Here is an 18,328-nt window from a genome sequence, read left to right as displayed (position 1 = left end):
AGCAGCAAGTGAGAAGGAAAAGTTTGGTCGTGCGAGAAATTGCGCCTACCACGCTCAGAAAGAACTTCAACTAGCGGTAGAGACTCCCTGCCACCCGGTTGAGACTCCCTGCCACCCGGTTGAGACTCCCTGCCACCTCCATGGCCCTTCCGCAGGCTGATGGCCTCTTCCGGACAACTTCGGGTTCCTCTGGGGCTACACGTCACCGGTCTCGCTTCCCGGTAACTAAGGTGACCAGAGGGACTTCCCTCTGAGGCAAACAAACGTCGTGGTGAGTAAGGGCGGACGCCTGAGGAGTGTTGGATGCATTTGGACGACGGACCAGCAGGCGCCGAGGTCCTGCGCAGGGGCAGGAGAAGCGTTTAGGACTGTGTTCGAGGACGCACGTACCCTAAAGAAACTCTGAATTTTGAAGTTTCGAGTGTGAGAAACGACTGCCTTGCCCTATTCAAAGATGGCGGCGCAGCATTTCTGACGGTTTCGCGCTCATGCGTCAGCCAGAGCAGCTCTCTCTGATTGGCTAAGACAAGGCGCCGTGGAGTTACGTATGGGGGCACTGACCAATCGACTGTGAGCTGAGGTGGACTTGGCGGTGGAAGCCGGAGCCGAGCGCTGGAGTCCGTGGGGGCGCGGAAGGCTCTGTCCAGGTGAGTGGCTCTGGGCAGCTGAGCGATCCCGCGTAGGTGAGTGGGCGCTTAGGAGGATGAGGAGGGCCGAGGCCAGAGGTGCCCCGGCAAGGTGGGCTGCTTCAGGGAGGAGCCCTCTGCTTCTCAGGCTGAGGCATCAGAGGGGACTGACGATCCAGAATCTGTATGAAAGTGACTCGTCCGTCCCATACCTGATGGCAGAGGACCAGTTTCTGGCTCTTTAGCCACGGGAATTGGGGTGGTGGTGATGGTGGTGGCGTGAACATCCGGAAGGACTGAATCCTCATGAAAAACTTGAGTTTTGCTTTGTGATAAGTGAAACCACAACCCAGATCTTCCGTACAGGATTAGGTGTTGTTTAGCCGCTCTTACAGATGGCTACTAAGTCCTGGAAAGTTATGTCGTGGAGAAATGAGAGTGGCTCAGATATTTTATTGGATCCTTTCAGATATTTTATTGCATCCTTTTGTGTATTCTCTCACTCGCGTGTTTACTTTTTCAGATATCCGTACTCCTTGAGAAATTGCTATGAGCAGTGGACTCACGTCCCTTGAAAAAACGTGCATTTTCTCAACATATTGAATTAAATAAAAGAACATAGAACTAAAAAGGATTTTAGTTCATTCACTGAAATCTTCTGTGAATTAACATGAACAGGATTAAGTAACTGTGGTCTAGAAGGGTCAGGAAAGAAGGTCATGGGAAACAAGGAGCAGATTTTAAAATGTAGAGAGACCTGGGGACCTTTAAAGAGGGATCACCGATATTGAATGGGGTTTTCTGAAGTAGCTGCTGAAAATGGCGATATTAGAACGTATGTACCTATGACTTATTTTTTGCCCTCCAGGAAGGTACATAAGTGCTTTCTGTGGAGTCAGTGTTTCGGCTTCCTGTGTTTGCCAGCAATAACAGGAGATGTCTTAGAGTTTCTGTTGGAACAGATTAGGGATTTTCGTTGTGTGGGTTCTGTATGGTAGAATATTTAATTTGCTTTTCTGGGCATGTAAAATTGCCCTCCTTGAAGTTATTTGCAGTATGGTATTCCTCAGAGGAGACAGTTACCAAGCATGTCTGTCACTAAAAGCACTTTACTATTTTATATATATATATGTAAAAGATTACCTATTATATTACATATATAGTATATATAATGTATGCTATATATAATATTACATATACATATGCACACACACATATATATTTTATATGATCTCCCTATGTAACCCAGGAGGCTTTGAACTCCTTTGGTTCTGCCTCAGCTTCTCAGATAATGGAGATTACAAGAATTTTCCCTCTGTTCTCATCTCATAGATTCAGTGTTCTTGCTTTCCTTTTTCATTGTTTTGTTTATTTCTTGTGAAATAAACATGAGATGTGCATGCTGTGTGTGCACCTGTCAGGTCTCCCATGCTGGGGGCTGAAGGCAACACTTGATGTAGTGGTTCTCTCCTTACAGCTCTGTGTGGGATCTGAGGAACAAGCTCGGGCTGTCATACTTTACCCGCTGGACCACCTTGCCAGTCCTTGCTTGCTTTCCCAAAGGGCTTGTTCAGTTGAAGCTCAGTAACTTATGTGTTGTGATGTGTCCACAGCTAGGAGGCATTTACTCAACAACCCTGGGGTCTGAAAGCTTAGTCCGAAGGACTGACTTCCCAGGGCTTTTCAAGGATGAGCATAAGCAACCATGCTAAGGAAGGAGGACAAGGGGAGACTTGGCATGAAAGCAAACTCCCCTTCGTAGTGTTGGTGTGCCCATTAGAAATGCTTGAATTTCACGCTGCTTCCTGTTAGTAACCGGATTCTCAAATCAGCATACAGTTCTTTTCTCCACAGGAGCAGTGTATATGTGTGTGGGAGGGGGGCACAAAAGGTTACTTGGAATGTAACATTTCATACAGTATGTACTTTGATGGATAAAGGAAGGAAGAGAATTAGGGAAGTTGCTGGCCAATGAAACAGTTTGAGACTTTAGATACATGGTTGAAACTGGCTTGTCTGAGAACTTGAGCTCAGTGCTTGCCTAGCATGCACAAGGCCCTGGGTTCAACCCTTAGCATCACAAACAAACAACTAGATAGTAGTAATATCCACCTACACACAGCTAACAAATGGCCAAGCACTTCAGCTTTTAACTGCTTTGATTAATTTTTTTCAAGTTCTACAGAGATGGTTTGAGAAAGTGACCTATTAGTTTTTTGCCAACTTGACACAAGCATTGTCATTTAAGAAAGGGAAATCTCAGTTGAGAAGATGCTCCCACCAGGTGGGCCTGTTGGGCATTTTCTTGATTGCTGATTGATGCCCGAGGGTCCAGCCCACCATAGGCAGTGCTGCCCCTAGGCAAGTGTCCTGGGTTTGTAAGAAGGCAGGCTGAGCAAGCCTTGAGGAACGAGTCAGTAAGCAGTGCTCTCCCCTGGCCGCTGTATAGTGCCTGCCGTGAGGTCCTGCTCTGACTTTCCTGGAAGATGAAGGACTATAAGAGTAAGCTGAAATAAACCCTTTCCTCCCCATGCTGCTTTTGGTCATGGTCTTCTTTGTTTGTTTTTTGAGACAGGGTTTCTCAGTATAATGGTCCTGGCTATCTTTTTGTAGACTAAGCTGGCTGCAAATTCATAGAGATCCGCCTGTCTCTGCTTCCCAAGTGCTGGGATTAAAGTTGTGTGCCGCCACACCTGGCTTGGCCATGGTCTTTATCATGACAACAGAAAAATAAGACAGTAAGCAAGAATAGTCTACCTTGGGGGTCTGAGAGAAGAAAGTTACTGTTATCCTGCAGTGACAGGTTTTTCCTCACCAAGTGTTTGTGAAACACTATCTCTTTGTGTGGGACTGAGTGCTAGATTTCTGGTATGAACCACTGCACCTGGCTTGGGACCATCTTTTATTTTTTTGTTTTATTTAAGATCAGCTGAGAATTTTGCATCTAATTACAGCTTTACTTTTAGTTTCCTTTTAGACCATGGCAACATACCTGGAGTTCATTCAGCAGAATGAAGAGCGAGATGGCGTGCGTTTCAGTTGGAATGTGTGGCCTTCTAGCCGCCTTGAAGCCACAAGAATGGTTGTTCCCTTGGCTTGTCTCCTCACTCCTTTAAAGGAACGCCCAGACCTGCCTCCTGTACAGTATGATCCTGTGCTTTGCAGCAGGCCAACCTGCAAGGCTATTCTCAATCCACTTTGGTATGAATGCTTTAAAAACCTGGTAAAATAAGAAATAAATTGTCATCTTTATACAATTCTCATAAAAGTCACTTGATTTCTGTAGAAGAGTTTCCAGTTTGAGAAAGAGTAAGTAGATGCTAAGATTCTTAGGGATGATTGCTCTCGGAAACCTCTCTGGTCAAATACTTCAGATCAAATTGGAATCTTTTGTTTTCTGTCTTTTTTGAGGTAGATCTAGCCCTGGCTGTCCTGGAACTCACTATGTAGACCTAGTTGGTGTCTACCTCATAAAGATCCTTCTGCCTCCCAAAAGCTGGGATTAAAGGTGTTTCTGGAAGGAACCTTATTTGAATAAGGGGAGGACAGATGGGGAGAGTTTGGAATTGTTCCTTCTTCCATCCCTCTCTTTCTTTACTTCCTTACTTTCTTATCCCCTTCCAGATTAGCAGTTTGCTTCTGACTTAATTGTGGACTTTGAGGAATGGCTTTCTTTCTTTCTTTTCTCCTTTCTTTCTTTGTGGGTTTTTTTTTTTTTGTTTTTTTTTTTTTTTGAGACAGGGTTTCTCTGTGTCCTAGAGCTTATCCTGGAACTAGCTCTTGTAGACCAGGCTGGCCTTGAACTCACAGAGAACCGCCTGCCTCTGCCTCTGAGTGCTGGGCTTAAAGGTGTGTGCCACCACCATCTGGCCATTTAAAGCATTGGAAAAATTAAAAAACTTTATTCTTTTTGTACATCCTCTATATGACTATGTAGTATGTCTGGAAGAAGCAGTAAACAGAAGAATGTGTGTGTGTGTGTGTGTGTGTGTGTGTGTGTGTGTGTGTGTACATGATTACACAAGTTGCCATTTGTATGTGGTACCTGTGGAGGGCAGAAGAGGGGGTAGAATTTTTTGGAGCTGGAGTTACAGAAGAGTGGGCTACCTGGGTGGATGCTAGGAACTAAACTTTGGTGGAAGAGCAACAAGTGCTTGCTGTTAACTACTAAGCTGTCTTTCTCTGGCAGAAGAAATTTGACTCCCAGTAATTTTATTGTTGAGTGAATTTTTTTAAACCTGAGATTCTATTCTATTCATATATTTGGGCACTATTGGAAATACTTTTTTTTCCATTATTTTTTGTGGTAGAGTGTTCATGTTGCATAACTTGGTCTCAACCTCGAGGACTTGTGTGGCCCTCCAGCATCAGGGGGAGGCTATAAGACATGGAAGTGTACCACCATTCATGGCTGAGGGATTCTGAAGCAAATTGAGAGTGTTAAAAGTTTTGTATGCAAAAGCACCTTTTCCTTTATTTCATTTTTTTTTCTTTATCAAGGTCATATTAGGAAAATTTCTGCCCTGCTTATAAAATGGTAGCCATTGGCTAGGAATATCCTAAATTCACAAAGGGAAAAGAAACAATAGATGCTTTTTCATGAACCGTTTCTAGCAGCTTTACCAACCTGGAAACATACTTTCTATGGCCTAAGTATGAAATATGATTTCATTATTGAAATTGAAGGTTGTATATAGGGGCTGGAGATTAGTGGCTCAGTGGTTAAGCGTACTTGCTGCTACTGCAGAGACTCATGGTCACGTTCCCAGCATCTACATGTAGCTCAGCCTTCTGTATCTCCAGTACCAGGGGATCCTTCACCCTCTTCTGGCCTCTGCTAGTCATGTGTGTGCCGCACATACATACAGGGAAAAAACACATACACTTAAAATAGTTAAACAGATCTTTAAAAAAGTTTACATTGTTGGAAACATTGGGTCTATCTTGACAACCAAGTTAAAATAAAGGCAAAAGGAAAAAGCTTATAGTTTATGTGAGTGAAGAAGTCTTTTTTCTTTCTTTCTGGTTTTTCAAGACAGGGTTCCTCTGTAGCTTTGGAGCTTGTCCTGGAACTAGCTCTTATAGTCCAGGCTGACCTTGAACTCGCAGAGATCCACCTACCTCTGCCTCCTGAGTGCTGGGATTAAAGGCATGTACCATCTCCTGGCAGTGAAGAAATCTTAAAACATGATCATAGACATGAAAAAGACAAAAAAGAATTTACTAATTTGAGGGAATTTTTTGGTGTACTTAATAGCTAGTTTACCCTGCAGTCAATCTCACGAGCTCTTCTGTATATGCACACTCATAGGAGCACATGTCTGTTTAATTTACAGAACTTTAGTCTACATTTGATTGCTTTCCTGCTTAGAAATAAACCTCTGTGATATTTATCTTTCTTACAGTCAAGTTGATTTTCGAGCAAAACTTTGGGCTTGCAATTTCTGTTTTCAAAGAAATCAGGTATGTAATTTAAAACAACATATATATACACACACACACACACACACACACACACATTTTGTTTTTGTTGTACTGCTCTGGAAAAGATTGTATCAACTTACATTTCTATCTACACTGGTGATTAGCACTCTTTGGTGATCTCAGGTAATGGCTTTTGTTAGGCACATTGGTTTTGAATAGTAGGGGACATATAAAATTCTCTGATCTTTCTAAGTTTTCTATAGGAAGTAAATATATTACCTAAAGAAAATAGATTTCTGTTTATATTTTATTGGATCACATTAATTTCTTAATTAGATGGTGCATGTTATTGAATTTTCATCTAACTTTAGGGGTCCATCATCAGTGTTGAGCTCCCTCTGCTTTGAAAGTGTCGTTTTGCTGAGTGGTGATGGTGCACACCATTTATCCCAGCACTTGCAGATGGATCTCTGAGTTCGAATCCAGCCTGGTCTATAGAATATGTTCCAATATAGCCAGAGCTACAGAGAAACCTGTTTCAAGAACAACAAACAAACAAAAGTGCCATGTCATTCACCCTCTATCCCCTAATAGGGTTTTCCTGTGTTGCCCTGGCTGTCCTGGAACGCAGAGATCTCCCTAGCTATTGGCTGGTCAGCTTTTTAGGCCACTCAAGTACCTTAGACAGGCAAGGTGGGACAGCAACATATCGCTACAAATTAAACAAATGCAGCATAAACAAAACCAACACACTTTAACATAATTAAAAAAATGGAGTAGAAACAAATGTAACACATTTTTGCCTAGTTAAAGCAGTATTCTGCAACATAAACAAATGTAATACATCTTTACATAGTTAAAGTACTATTTCATAACATTGTCCTTGGCCCCTCCAGCTCTTACAATCTTTTTTCCCTCTTCAGTATTTCCCAAACTTGGCCTAATGTTTGGCTGTGGATCTCTGGATCTGTTTGCATCAGTTGCTGGATGAAGCCTCTCTGATGACAATTGGGCTAGGCACCAATCTGTGTGTAAAGCAGAATATTGTTAGGCATCATTTTATTGACATTTTTCCCCCTCCAGGCATGTTTGGTTCTATCCTAGGTCTCTGGGTCATCCAGCCTGTGGGTTCTGGCGCTGGTCCAGGAAGTGTTAGGGGTAGACTTACTCTCTGGACACGGGTTTTAGGCTAGCCTTTTGGCCAAGATCAAGTGTAATATCTATTTTTATCAGTAAATCTTTTTTAAGGTTATATGGCCATAGACATGTAAGAGAATTAGAAGCTTTGAGTGCTAATATTTGTGTTTTAGCAAGATGTTTTTTATTTTGTGCTTTCAGAATTAATGTGGTCATAAATCAGTGTTATAAATGGAACATAAGTGTACCATGCATGTTTGGAACTGGAGCTCAGAAGTGGCTTCAGCACAAAGAAAAAAGTGGAACACAAATCGCTTGTAGCCCTAAGTAAATGTTGTTTTGTTTTCTTCTCATTAGTTCCCTCCAGCATATACAGGTATATCTGAGGTGAACCAGCCTGCTGAATTGATGCCTCAGTTTTCAACAATTGAGTACGTCATCCAGGTAATTTTGTCACGTGTTTAATGAACACTGTTAAAATTGAGTTTCTTTTGAAATACTTGGAGTGATACAGATGTCTCACCTGTCCGTGAAAGTAAAGCTGGTGTCCATGGGAGCAGATTCTAGACAGTATGTTACAGTACATTTCCTTACTGGCTTTGTAAAAAAGCTGGTGTCCATGGGAGCAGATTCTAGACAGTATGTTACAGTACATTTCCTTACTGGCTTTGTAAAAAAGCTGGTGTCCATGGGAGCAGATTCTAGACAGTATGTTACAGTATATTTCCTTACTGGCTTTGTAAAGTAAAGCTGGTGTCCATGGGAGCAGATTCTAGACAGTATGTTATAGTACATTTCCTTACTGGCTTTGTTTTCAGGTCTCGACCTAGGCTTTAACAAAGGTGGGACTGACTGAATTAAAGCATGTCTCCACAGCCTTCTTCATCTCACTTGAGACACTTCATTGTCTAGGTGCCTCCTTCCTTCCTGTCGCTGGTCCCTATATGGTAGAAGGAGAGATAGGCTTGCAGGGATTGTCTGGCCCTGATGTAAATTCTGTAGTCTGGTTCTTTTCTCACCTCCCTGATCTTAGCTGTTTCCTCTGGATCTCCCTAAGCATTCTGAGACTTGGGCCCCTCACACACCCTGCCCATGATCTTCCTATCTTGAGCATGAGTCCGGTGAAATCAACAACCAAATGCAGCCAAGGAGATGAACAGTGGCTAGCCTGGCCTAGAAGAGTTAGACCTACCCCTTCCTGTTCTCACCATTGATTTCTTTCTTCCACATCCCCTGTCTTATTTAGTAGGCCATCCACTGAGTCACTATTCAGAACATACCTAGATTCTACCCCCACACCTTCTTGTCCCCAGCCATCCTGGGCCATCTGCCTCCTCTCACTAGATACGTACAGTATCTTAGCTGTTCTCCCTCATTGACCTATGCCTGCTTGTATTTTATTCTTAACCCAGCAGTCATTGTAACTCTCTAGAAACATGTATTATGTTACTTCTCTGCTCAGAAGCCTCCACTGACTGAATTGGCCCCTCTTCACTCAAAACAAAAGATAGTCTTCAAGGCCCCATGTCTCATCCCCCCTAGTGTCCTTGTTCAGCCTGTGGGCCTTCTTGACTCCTCAAGTGTCACACCTGCCAGAGGGAGTTTGATCTTTTTCCTCAGGCTCGAACTCATTTTTGCTCTGTGTCTGTGTTGCTCCCCACTCCCTTCCCTTCTTCCTCCCCATTATCATGATTTGTTTATGTATTTGTTTATTTATGTGTGTGTGTGTGTGTGTTTGGGTGGGCATACGTGTCAAGATCAGAGGATAATTTGTGGAAGCCAATATTTCTTGTGTGTGTGTGTGTGTGTTTGGGTGGGCATACGTGTCAAGATCAGAGGATAATTTGTGGAAGCCAATATTTCTACCTTGTGGGTTCTGGGGATTGATGCAGGTCATCAGGTATGGTTTGGCCTTTATCTGTTGGGTCTTGTCCCCTCAAATTTTACTGTCTTACTGAGACTGCCCTTTTCTTTCTCTATCTCTTTTATTTTATTTTTTATTTATTTACTTTTTGTGACAAGGTCTCACTATGTAGCCCTTGGCTGTCTTAGAACTCAGTATATAGACCTGGCTGGCCTCCAACTCACAGAGATTCATCCGTCTCTGCCTCCTAAGTGTTGAGATTAAAGGCGTATGGCATCATCCCTGGCCCTGCTCCCTTTTTATTACAGGGATCTGCCACCTTCCTCCATCTTAGCTGTTACTGCTCCCTGGCCTTCCCGCTGGTTGGCCAGGAATCTTTGTTCTTTCTGTTTAGTTATGTATCCCAGGGTCTGCAGTAATGTGTGGCACATAGTAGGTATTAGATATTAAATACATTTTTAGATTTATGTTTGTTTTGATGTACTCTGGGTCATTTGATGAGATAATTAGAAGCTGGTGTAGATTTTTAGCTATACAGTTTGTAGCCCCTGGGATATTTACAGGTATAAAGACTTGCTGTTTTGTACCTAATTTGCTCTATGCTAGCTGGCTGTAGCTATGTGTATACTGATCATTATGCTGTTTTTCTTTGCCCAAAGCGAGGTGCTCGATCCCCTCTGATCTTTCTCTATGTGGTTGACACATGTTTGGAGGAAGATGACCTTCAAGCACTCAAAGAGTCCCTGCAGATGTCCTTGAGTCTCCTTCCTCCCGATGCTCTGGTTGGTCTTATCACTTTTGGGAGGATGGTGCAGGTTCACGAGTTAAGCTGCGAAGGAATCTCCAAGAGTTACGTCTTCCGAGGGACCAAGGATTTAACTGCAAAACAGATACAGGTTTGTGCTTTGTTGAGAAGGACCAAGGGTAGATCTGTGATGCTTATTGTTTATTTTAAGCGTTACTGGAAATTGGATCTTTCTGTTTTTCCTTTTCAGGATATGCTGGGCCTGACCAAGTCAGCTATGCCCATGCAGCAAGCAAGGCCTGCTCAACCTCAGGAGCAGCCTTTTGTTTCCAGCAGGTGAGCTATCAGTGCACAGTGTCCCATGTTCTGTGGTGGGCGTGCCTGACAGCCCAGGAGAGCAAGAAGAGCAGTGCTAGGACTTCCGGTCCCATAGTTTTAAGGAAAAGAATTAAAGACTAGACCCAGTTGCTATTCAATGTCCTATAGAAACATTTCGACACTGTTTCATTGGTCCCCTCCTTTTGGACACATGCTGTTATTGTTGATCCTTAAGTAAAGCTGACAAAACAAAAACCACTTCTTTTGGGTACTTTGAAATAAACCTGTGAGCAGGCACTCACTTCCTTCAGTTGACTGAAGGCCTGTGGTTACCTTCGGCCAGGTTAGCCACCAGCAAATTGTGCTGGAGACAACCTCCACTCTGGTGGGAAACCAGTGTTTTTCTCAGCTTCTAAGGCTCAAGAGGCATGTGAACAGAAGCTTCAGCATGGTAGAGACTGTCCACAGAAACAAACTGGATTTATTATTAGAATTTCTTTGCTGCTTAAAATTTAATTAAGCTGACATTTTCCTTTTCAGTTTGATTTTTTTTAATGATACATGTATAAATTTGTGATTATTAGATTTTATAGTATATTTCACATTAAAATTGCTTGGAATCGCTTTTGTGTTTATAGAGATAATTTTGAAGGAAAAGGATTGAGTTTTTGCTTTTGAATAATGGTTCTGAAAAGCAGTTGACTGGGTGACCTAGGGTTAAAGGAACTTTACTAAATCACAACTGATGTGCCCTTTTGGAATCATCCAGATTTCTGCAGCCCGTTCACAAGATTGATATGAACCTCACTGATCTTCTGGGGGAGCTGCAGAGGGACCCATGGCCAGTAACTCAGGGGAAGAGACCTTTGCGGTCCACTGGTGTTGCTTTGTCCATTGCTGTTGGATTGTTGGAGGTAATTCACACTTTTATAGGGACCTCTCAAATCATACAAGCTGTTCTTGATAGCTCTGTTTGAAAATTTCTTGTGCTTTAAGTCAGGTCATGTCTGTATATCCAAAAATGTTTCAGTCATTATTATGCACATGAGGAGGCCCTCAGTATTTTGAAAATACCAAAAATTTTATGAAAAACTATGGGAATGGGAGTAGTGGAAAGTACTTTTACTAAATAAACTGCAAAACCACCTGGTTGGGAGAAAGTAATCGCTGCTTTTCTCTGCTGTCATGCGTGTTACTCCATGGCACCCCTAGTGCCAAGAGCAGGTGAGGAGGCAGGACAGTGGAGAGTTCGTCTTTGGAGTATTTTATATGTAAATGGAAGCCGTACTCGGAGGGGGTACTGTATGCTTCTACCATAGTCTTCACTCTGTTTTTAGGGTACTTTTCCAAACACTGGAGCCAGGATCATGCTGTTCACTGGAGGCCCTCCCACCCAAGGGCCTGGCATGGTGGTTGGAGATGAATTGAAGACTCCTATTCGTTCCTGGCATGATATTGAGAAAGATAATGCACGGTTCATGAAAAAGGCGACCAAGGTAGGCACTGTTGGGTTCCAGCTGTAATTGCAGAACAGCCAGGTGTGGACTTCTCTAGATGAATGATGGCTGCTTTTCTGAAGTCAGAAGGTGATTGTATAGTGACTCTTCCCGATCTTGGCTCCCATTAACTTGTCTCCATCTATGGCTCTGGTTAGAGAGAATGGTTCTAGAGTTTTGAATCTAAAGCTGTATTTTTTATTCTATGTGACTGTTTTATAGACAGCGAATTCTATGCTCCCTTTCTTGATTGCATCCTTAGGTGTATTAAGACATGCCTTGGCAATTTTGCTTCTCTTTCCTAAAGATAGTTTTCTTTTTTTATTTACAGCATTACGAGATGCTTGCTAATCAAACTGCTGCAAATGGTCACTGCATTGATATTTATGCTTGTGCTCTTGATCAAACTGGACTTCTGGAGATGAAATGCTGTCCAAATCTTACAGGGTATGTTGACATGTTCAACTATACCTTCCCTATGGTAAGGGAAGAAGTGAATGATGGAGTCATAGGAGTAAGGGAGGGGAACCTCGGAGCTTTCAGGTCGCTCAGCTTTGCATTCATTGGCTGGAAAGGGATTGTGGGCCCTGTGGAGGAAGAAGCGGTGTTTAGCAAGAGGTCTCGGGATTTCACCGGGAACAAACCGCATGAGAATAACTGTTTCTTCTTTGGAATTGTTAAAACTTACCTGAAGTCTAATGCTGTGCTGATGTGGAGTGCCCACTGGCCTTCAGCTGTGCACATCTTTGTGATAGGTCAACAATAGCATCTGAGTGTCATGCCATTAGAAGGAACTTGACCTGGCTAAGTGACTGTGACAAGCCAGTTAGTTACACACCATATCAGTATTGTCCTCAACTAAAAATGTAGAATTAATTCTCAGCTTGTGATGATGACTGGACTAGGAACCATAAGGCTTATGGAACAGATTAGGAATGTTTTTTGGCTTTCCTCAGATCCTCTGAATCAAGAGCTCTTGGGGAGTAACTGTCTTGATTTTAGTGTTCATGAAGTTCAGAAAGCATGAGGTGGAGGCCAGAATCTGTAGTTCAGCTACATGATGGTGTCGACTAGGGAGCTTCAGAGACTCTAGGAAAAGAGTAAAGAACAAAGTAAACTGCTCTGTCTGTCCCGTCCCCTGGTATAATTAACACGGGGCATGGCTTAGGCATCGGCATTCTTCCAAGTTTTCTTCCAGTAATTCTAGCGTAGAGCAGACTTTGAACACACACAGCCTTGGTTTCTCTGGGAGCTCATTAGAAGTGCGGCCTCTTAAATCTGATTTCTCACTTGCTGAATCAACCCACATTTGCCCAAGTCCTATTGGCTGGAATACATGGCATAGTTTGAGGAGCGTCTACAGAGAACCATGACTGTGGCCAGAGAGACTGCATTTCCTTTGCCTTTTTTTCTTTAACTTAAATTTAATTTATTTATTTGTTTTTTTATTATGAGTGTATGTGTGTGTCAGTGTACACACGGGGAGGTCTGCGGACACTTTGTGGAGTTTCTGTGTGTGCATGAGTATGTATGTCAGTGTACACTTGACGAGGTCTGAGGACACTTTGTGGAGTTTCTGTGTGTGCATGAGTATGTATGTCAGTGTACACTTGACGAGGTCTGAGGACACTTTGTGGAGTTTCTGTGTGTGCATGAGTATGTATGTCAGTGTACACACGGGGAGGTCTGCGGACACTTTGCGGGAGTTAACTGTCTTCTTCCAGTGTGAGGACCCAGGGATTGACCTTAGGGTGTTAGTCTTGGTAGCAAACACCTTTCCCTCTTGAACCATCTCCCTGGTCCGTATTTCTGCTTTTCTAATCAACCTCCCTAGTGATTTTTTTGTGCTCTTTTAGGGGAAGGTGTAGGAAGTAGAATCTGAGCCACTTGAACCTGTTTTGGAGAGTAGGGCAGATTGAGCCAATTATAATAAGTTGGGTCTTAATGGACCTGGTAGGCATATCTGTACCCATAGCACTCTAGAGGATCTTGAGTTCAAGGCTAGCCTTGGCTGTATATCAAGAAGAAGTTGACTTTAAAAAGAAAAAGCTCTTCCCCACCCCATAGAAACTAATAACATACATGCTGGCAAGGTAGGTAAGTGTGCCTGCTTGCCTCCAAGCCTGAGACTTGAGTTCAATCCCAGGACTCATGTGGAAGGAAACAAACAATCCTGCAGGTTGTCCTCTGACCTCTGTGCCCTCCCTGACTTATGCATACCTATTCATAAACACACAAACACACATACATAGAGATGGATGCATGTAACCCCCCTTTAAAAAAAAAAAAGAAAGGAAAAGAAAAGAAAAGGAAGAAACAACAAAACAGGTTCTGGCTGAGTAGGATGCCCTCAGTCAAAGGCATGGTGACCCAGGCTGGACTAGAGGAGCAGCGGATGCTTTTCTAGGACACTCAGATTCCCCCAGTGCTTGTTCTCCCTGCTGAGATGTTGTGCTTTTCCCTTTGAGCATTCGGTTTAAAGGGGTCACATGATGACCTGGAGATGCCTGATGGGGAAGGAGGGAATGCTGGGTGCTGCTCCAAATGTTGTAGGTGGAGATTGATAAGAGTGAGAGAAAAGCCTAAACATCTTTACTGCCTGCAGTCGGGTATATGTGTGCATGCGTGCTTGATTACGGTCTTACTGGCGTAGTCCCCGGTGGCCTCAAATTCACAATCCTGCTTCAGCCTCCTGAGTGCTGGAGTATAGGAGTGTGCCACCACTTGTGTAGCATTTGACTGCAATAATTGTGAGTTTTCCCACTCTTCACTTAGCATCTCCCAGGGTAGCACTTTACACAAATGTGTAAGGTGCCAACTTCAAGAATGGAAATAGCAGAGTGCAGTCAACGGCACCACAGACCTGTGTGGATTTCCCTGCTTGTTTTCTTTTCCTCTTGTGAGAATAATCAAGGAGATTGTACCATATCTGAAGATTTGTGTATAGTGATCAAAATATAGAATTGGTATCTTAAATCTTATAAAATACTTTTACATTTACTTTTTTGGTATGTGAGTCTATATGTGTGTATGTTTCTGAATGCACACATGTCATGGCACTTGTATGGATGTTTGAGGGCTATCTGTGGGAGTTAATGCCTGTCCTTTACCATGTGGGTCCTGGGATTGATTGAACTGAAGCTATCAGATTTAGGGGTACCCTTACCCACTGAACCACCTTCCCAGCCCCCTAGAACTGCCATAAGGATCTTTTGTTTAATGTTTTTGAGATACTTTCTTTGCTAAATACAAATTGACCTTGGTATTTTTCATTTAAGCTAATCTGTAGCACCTGTGTGGTTGTGTTTTTCTTTGTGTTTGTGAATACTAAGGGAACAACCGAATGGCTTCCAGTTCTCTTAAATATATATTTTCCCCTTTCTTACCTAGAGGCTACATGGTGATGGGAGATTCTTTCAATACTTCTCTTTTCAAGCAGACATTCCAAAGAATTTTTAGTAAAGACTTCAATGGAGATTTCAGAATGGCATTTGGTGCTACACTGGAAGTAAAGGTACAGTAGACTTTTAGAAAACTTATTTTAAATATATAATTAGTTTATGGAATTTTCATATATACATTATAAACATTTTCTTATTTATTATTTATTTGAGACAGGGTCTCACTGTGTATCCTCAGCTGGCCTGGAACTTGCCATACAGACCAGGCTGGCCTCAAACTTACAAAGATTCACTTGCCTCTTCCTGTATGCTCTACTGTACCCAACCATATTGAAGACTTTTGAAACTTTTCTGGGATTAGTGTTGTTACTGGTTTAGTTTAGTCACTGGTAGCCTCAGCCCATAAATGAAGCTTTAAAGATCACATAAAAGGATCCAACAAGATGGCAGTCACAAAGTATACTGCCTGCTGTAGTCCTTTGCCTCTCAAGGATGACCTATGTATTTATTAAAGTTCTAAACAGAAAGTTCCTGATTTTCCTCAGGCCTTGCTCTGCTCTGCTCCATCCCACTTTAGGATATGTGGACTTAGAGGGGCTAGGGTGGGTGTTGGTTGCTATACTGAGGCTTGGGGACAGGCAGTCATGCATGGTCGGTATACACCCAGCCATTGGTGTGAGTCACTGCATTGCACCTTTCTTTGGGTCACAAGCCCATAAATGACATGGAGACTAATTATTAATTATGAACTTTTGGTCTTAGCTTAGGCTTTTTCTCAACTAGCTCTTGTAACTTAAATTAACTCATATTTTTTAATTTGTGTTCTGCCACATGGCTCAGTTACCTGGTTATTATCTCTCCTTTATATCATAATGGACTTCTTCAGTGTCTTGCTGGTGTCTCCTCTCTTCTTGCCTGAGTCCTCTCTTCCTTTCTCTCCTGCCTACCTATTGGCCATTCAGCTCTTTATTAAACCAGTCACCATGACACATCTTCACACAGTATAAATAAATAATACGCAATAGCATTGAGTAGGGTTTATATTGAAGAAGAACTGAGGTGTCCTAAGAGCATTATGAGTTTAAGTTTGTATTTCTTTGTAGGAAATCATAGTCCTATGTTGACAGAGGTTTCTGTCCTGCCTGCTCCTGCAGCCGTTGAGTCCCAAAGAAACACACGGAGGCCTACATTAATTATAAACTGATTGGCCTATTATCTCAGGCTTCTTTATTAGCCCATAATTCTGGTCTGTGTTAGCCACGTGGCTTGGTACCTTTTTTGGGGAGACAGTCACATCTTGCTTCCTCTGCTTCTGGGTTATGGTTGCAGACTGACTCTTTCTTCTTCCCAGAATTCTCCTGTTTTTATTGCCCCACCTCTACTTCCTGCCTGGCTACTGGCCAATCAGCATTTTATTAAACAAGTATAAGAAACAAATCATTACAGGGTAAAACCATTGTCCCACAGCAGTCCTAGACAGCTGACATTTAAGTCATTGAGAAATCAATAAAAGAGGCCATTAGAAACTGCCATTAGAGAATTAGTGAAAGCGTTAGATTATCTAGAATAATGTAACTTATATATCCTACCCCAGGATAATTTAACCTTTAAACAGCATTTTTAAATGTTTGAGGGGTTTTTGTTTGAGTGTTTATTTAGCAGAATTGGAAGTTATTAAAAAGGGGATAGGGAGATTGCTCAGTGGGCAGAGTGCCTGTTGTTTAAGCCTAACTACCTCCATCAGCATCTGTGTAAAAGCATATGTATGCTTGAGGGTTTTTTCTTTCTTTTAGATAAAGAGGAATAGACTGAGCAGCACATGCCTTTAATCTCAGCATGCGGGAGACAGAGACAGGAAGATCTCTGAGTTCGAGGCCAGCCTGGTATATAGAGCAAGTTCCAGGACAGCCATAACTACACAGATGAACTCTTTCTCAAAACCCAGCTCACCCCCAAACAAAAAGGAATGGACTGAATTCACTTTATTTTGTAAGTTTGAATTCATTTCAATAAAGTGAATTCAGTCTTCAAAATCTCCATTTGTGCAGGCAGTGGTGGCTCATGCTTTTAATCTCAGCCCTTGAGAGGCAGAGGCAGACAGATCTCTTTGAGTTTGAGCCCAGCCTGGTCTACAAAGTGAGTTCCAAGACAGCTAAAGCTAAAGCATTTGTTTGGGGGAAAAAAATTTGGAGGCAGGAGAATCTGTGAATTTGAGGCCAGGACTATATGTAGAGGCCCTATCTATTTAAAAAAGAAAGAAAAAAAAATATCCATTGGTCTTATCATTATGTTGGAATGTTGGAATTTGTGAATTAAGTATTTTTAAAATAATATGTTTACTGATTAGAAATCTGTAAGTATGAGTATGCATGGCTGGTGTGGTGGTGCAAGCCTATATCCTGACACTTAGGCAGAGGCACTTGGGCTGTCTAGAGATTTCCAGGTTAGTCTCAGCTTCAAACAAATGAATAGTGTGAAAATGCTACCTTGCTGTGTCTTTGTTCTTTCCAGACAGGGTTTCTCTGAGTAATGGAGCCCTGACTGTCCTGGAACTCGCTTTGTAGACCAGGCTGGTCTCAAACTCACAGAGATCCACCTGCCTCTGTCTCCCAAATGCTGGGATTAAAGGCCTGCGCCACCATGGTTCGGCTTTTTGTTTGTTTGTTTTTGTTTATACTGTGTCTTTTTATTTTGATTTTTAAGACAGTCTGATGAATTCAAGCTGGTGACAAATTCACTGTCTAGTGAGGCTGGCCTTGTCCTGATCTTGTGCCTCAGCCTGCTGAGTATGACTGCTGCACCAGTGCCCCTGGTCTCTTGACGTGCTTTTGAAGGTGGCTTTGTTGCAGCTCTGATGAGTGCTACTGCTCCTGGAAAAGCTTGAGTGGGCGTTTGGATGGTGCAGTTCAGTAGAGAGTTTCCCTGGGATCTTTCCTCTGGTGACTGCAGACTGGCTCTTAACTTATTGTGTAATTTGTTTTAGACTTCTCGGGAGCTGAAGATTGCAGGAGCTATTGGTCCATGCGTGTCTCTGAATGTGAAAGGACCATGTGTGTCAGAAAATGTAAGGAAAGGCCTCACCCTCACCTGTCCTTGAGTAAACTCATCACCCTCACCTGTCCTGGAGTAAACTCATTAGTGAAGTCACATCCTGATGATCTTGCTTTGTGTCAGTGTGGAGTGTACCTGTGTGAGAGGAGCTCTAATCCTTATTCATGACAACTCCAAGAGGGAGTGTCTTCTGTCCTTCTGTCCGTCAGTCTGTCTGAAAGACCAGAGAAGGAAATGTGGAATCAGAGAGGTTAAAACAACCCTTG

At 42.6% G+C, this 18,328-nt stretch overlaps 1 protein-coding gene across 2 annotated transcripts in view; it reads left to right on the top strand.

Annotated features, from left to right (window-relative positions):
* The first annotated feature begins 551 nt into the window (after nucleotides 1–551).
* Sec23b (Sec23 homolog B, coat complex II component) overlaps nucleotides 552–18,328 on the top strand; it is a 36,396-nt gene continuing 18,619 nt past the window's right edge. The window contains exons 1-11 of one of the 2 annotated variants that reach the window (XM_005365502.2): nucleotides 552–647; nucleotides 3,593–3,827; nucleotides 6,032–6,089; nucleotides 7,545–7,631; nucleotides 9,711–9,947; nucleotides 10,047–10,132; nucleotides 10,884–11,028; nucleotides 11,452–11,610; nucleotides 11,942–12,057; nucleotides 15,001–15,124; nucleotides 17,995–18,075. In XM_005365502.2, the coding sequence (XP_005365559.1) occupies nucleotides 3,607–3,827; nucleotides 6,032–6,089; nucleotides 7,545–7,631; nucleotides 9,711–9,947; nucleotides 10,047–10,132; nucleotides 10,884–11,028; nucleotides 11,452–11,610; nucleotides 11,942–12,057; nucleotides 15,001–15,124; nucleotides 17,995–18,075 (1,314 nt within the window). In that variant the 5' untranslated portion in view covers nucleotides 552–647; nucleotides 3,593–3,606. Of the gene's footprint in view, nucleotides 648–3,592; nucleotides 3,828–6,031; nucleotides 6,090–7,544; nucleotides 7,632–9,710; nucleotides 9,948–10,046; nucleotides 10,133–10,883; nucleotides 11,029–11,451; nucleotides 11,611–11,941; nucleotides 12,058–15,000; nucleotides 15,125–17,994; nucleotides 18,076–18,328 lie in introns of those variants that run through there. The other variant, XM_026788501.1, reaches the window with a different exon arrangement.

This window comes from Microtus ochrogaster, unplaced genomic scaffold (genome assembly GCF_000317375.1).
Source record: "Microtus ochrogaster isolate Prairie Vole_2 unplaced genomic scaffold, MicOch1.0 UNK3, whole genome shotgun sequence".
In the NCBI taxonomy this organism is placed as follows: domain Eukaryota; kingdom Metazoa; phylum Chordata; class Mammalia; order Rodentia; family Cricetidae; genus Microtus; species Microtus ochrogaster.
The sequence above is the reverse complement of the archived record's forward strand: the minus strand, read 5'-3'. Positions and strand labels throughout refer to the sequence as shown.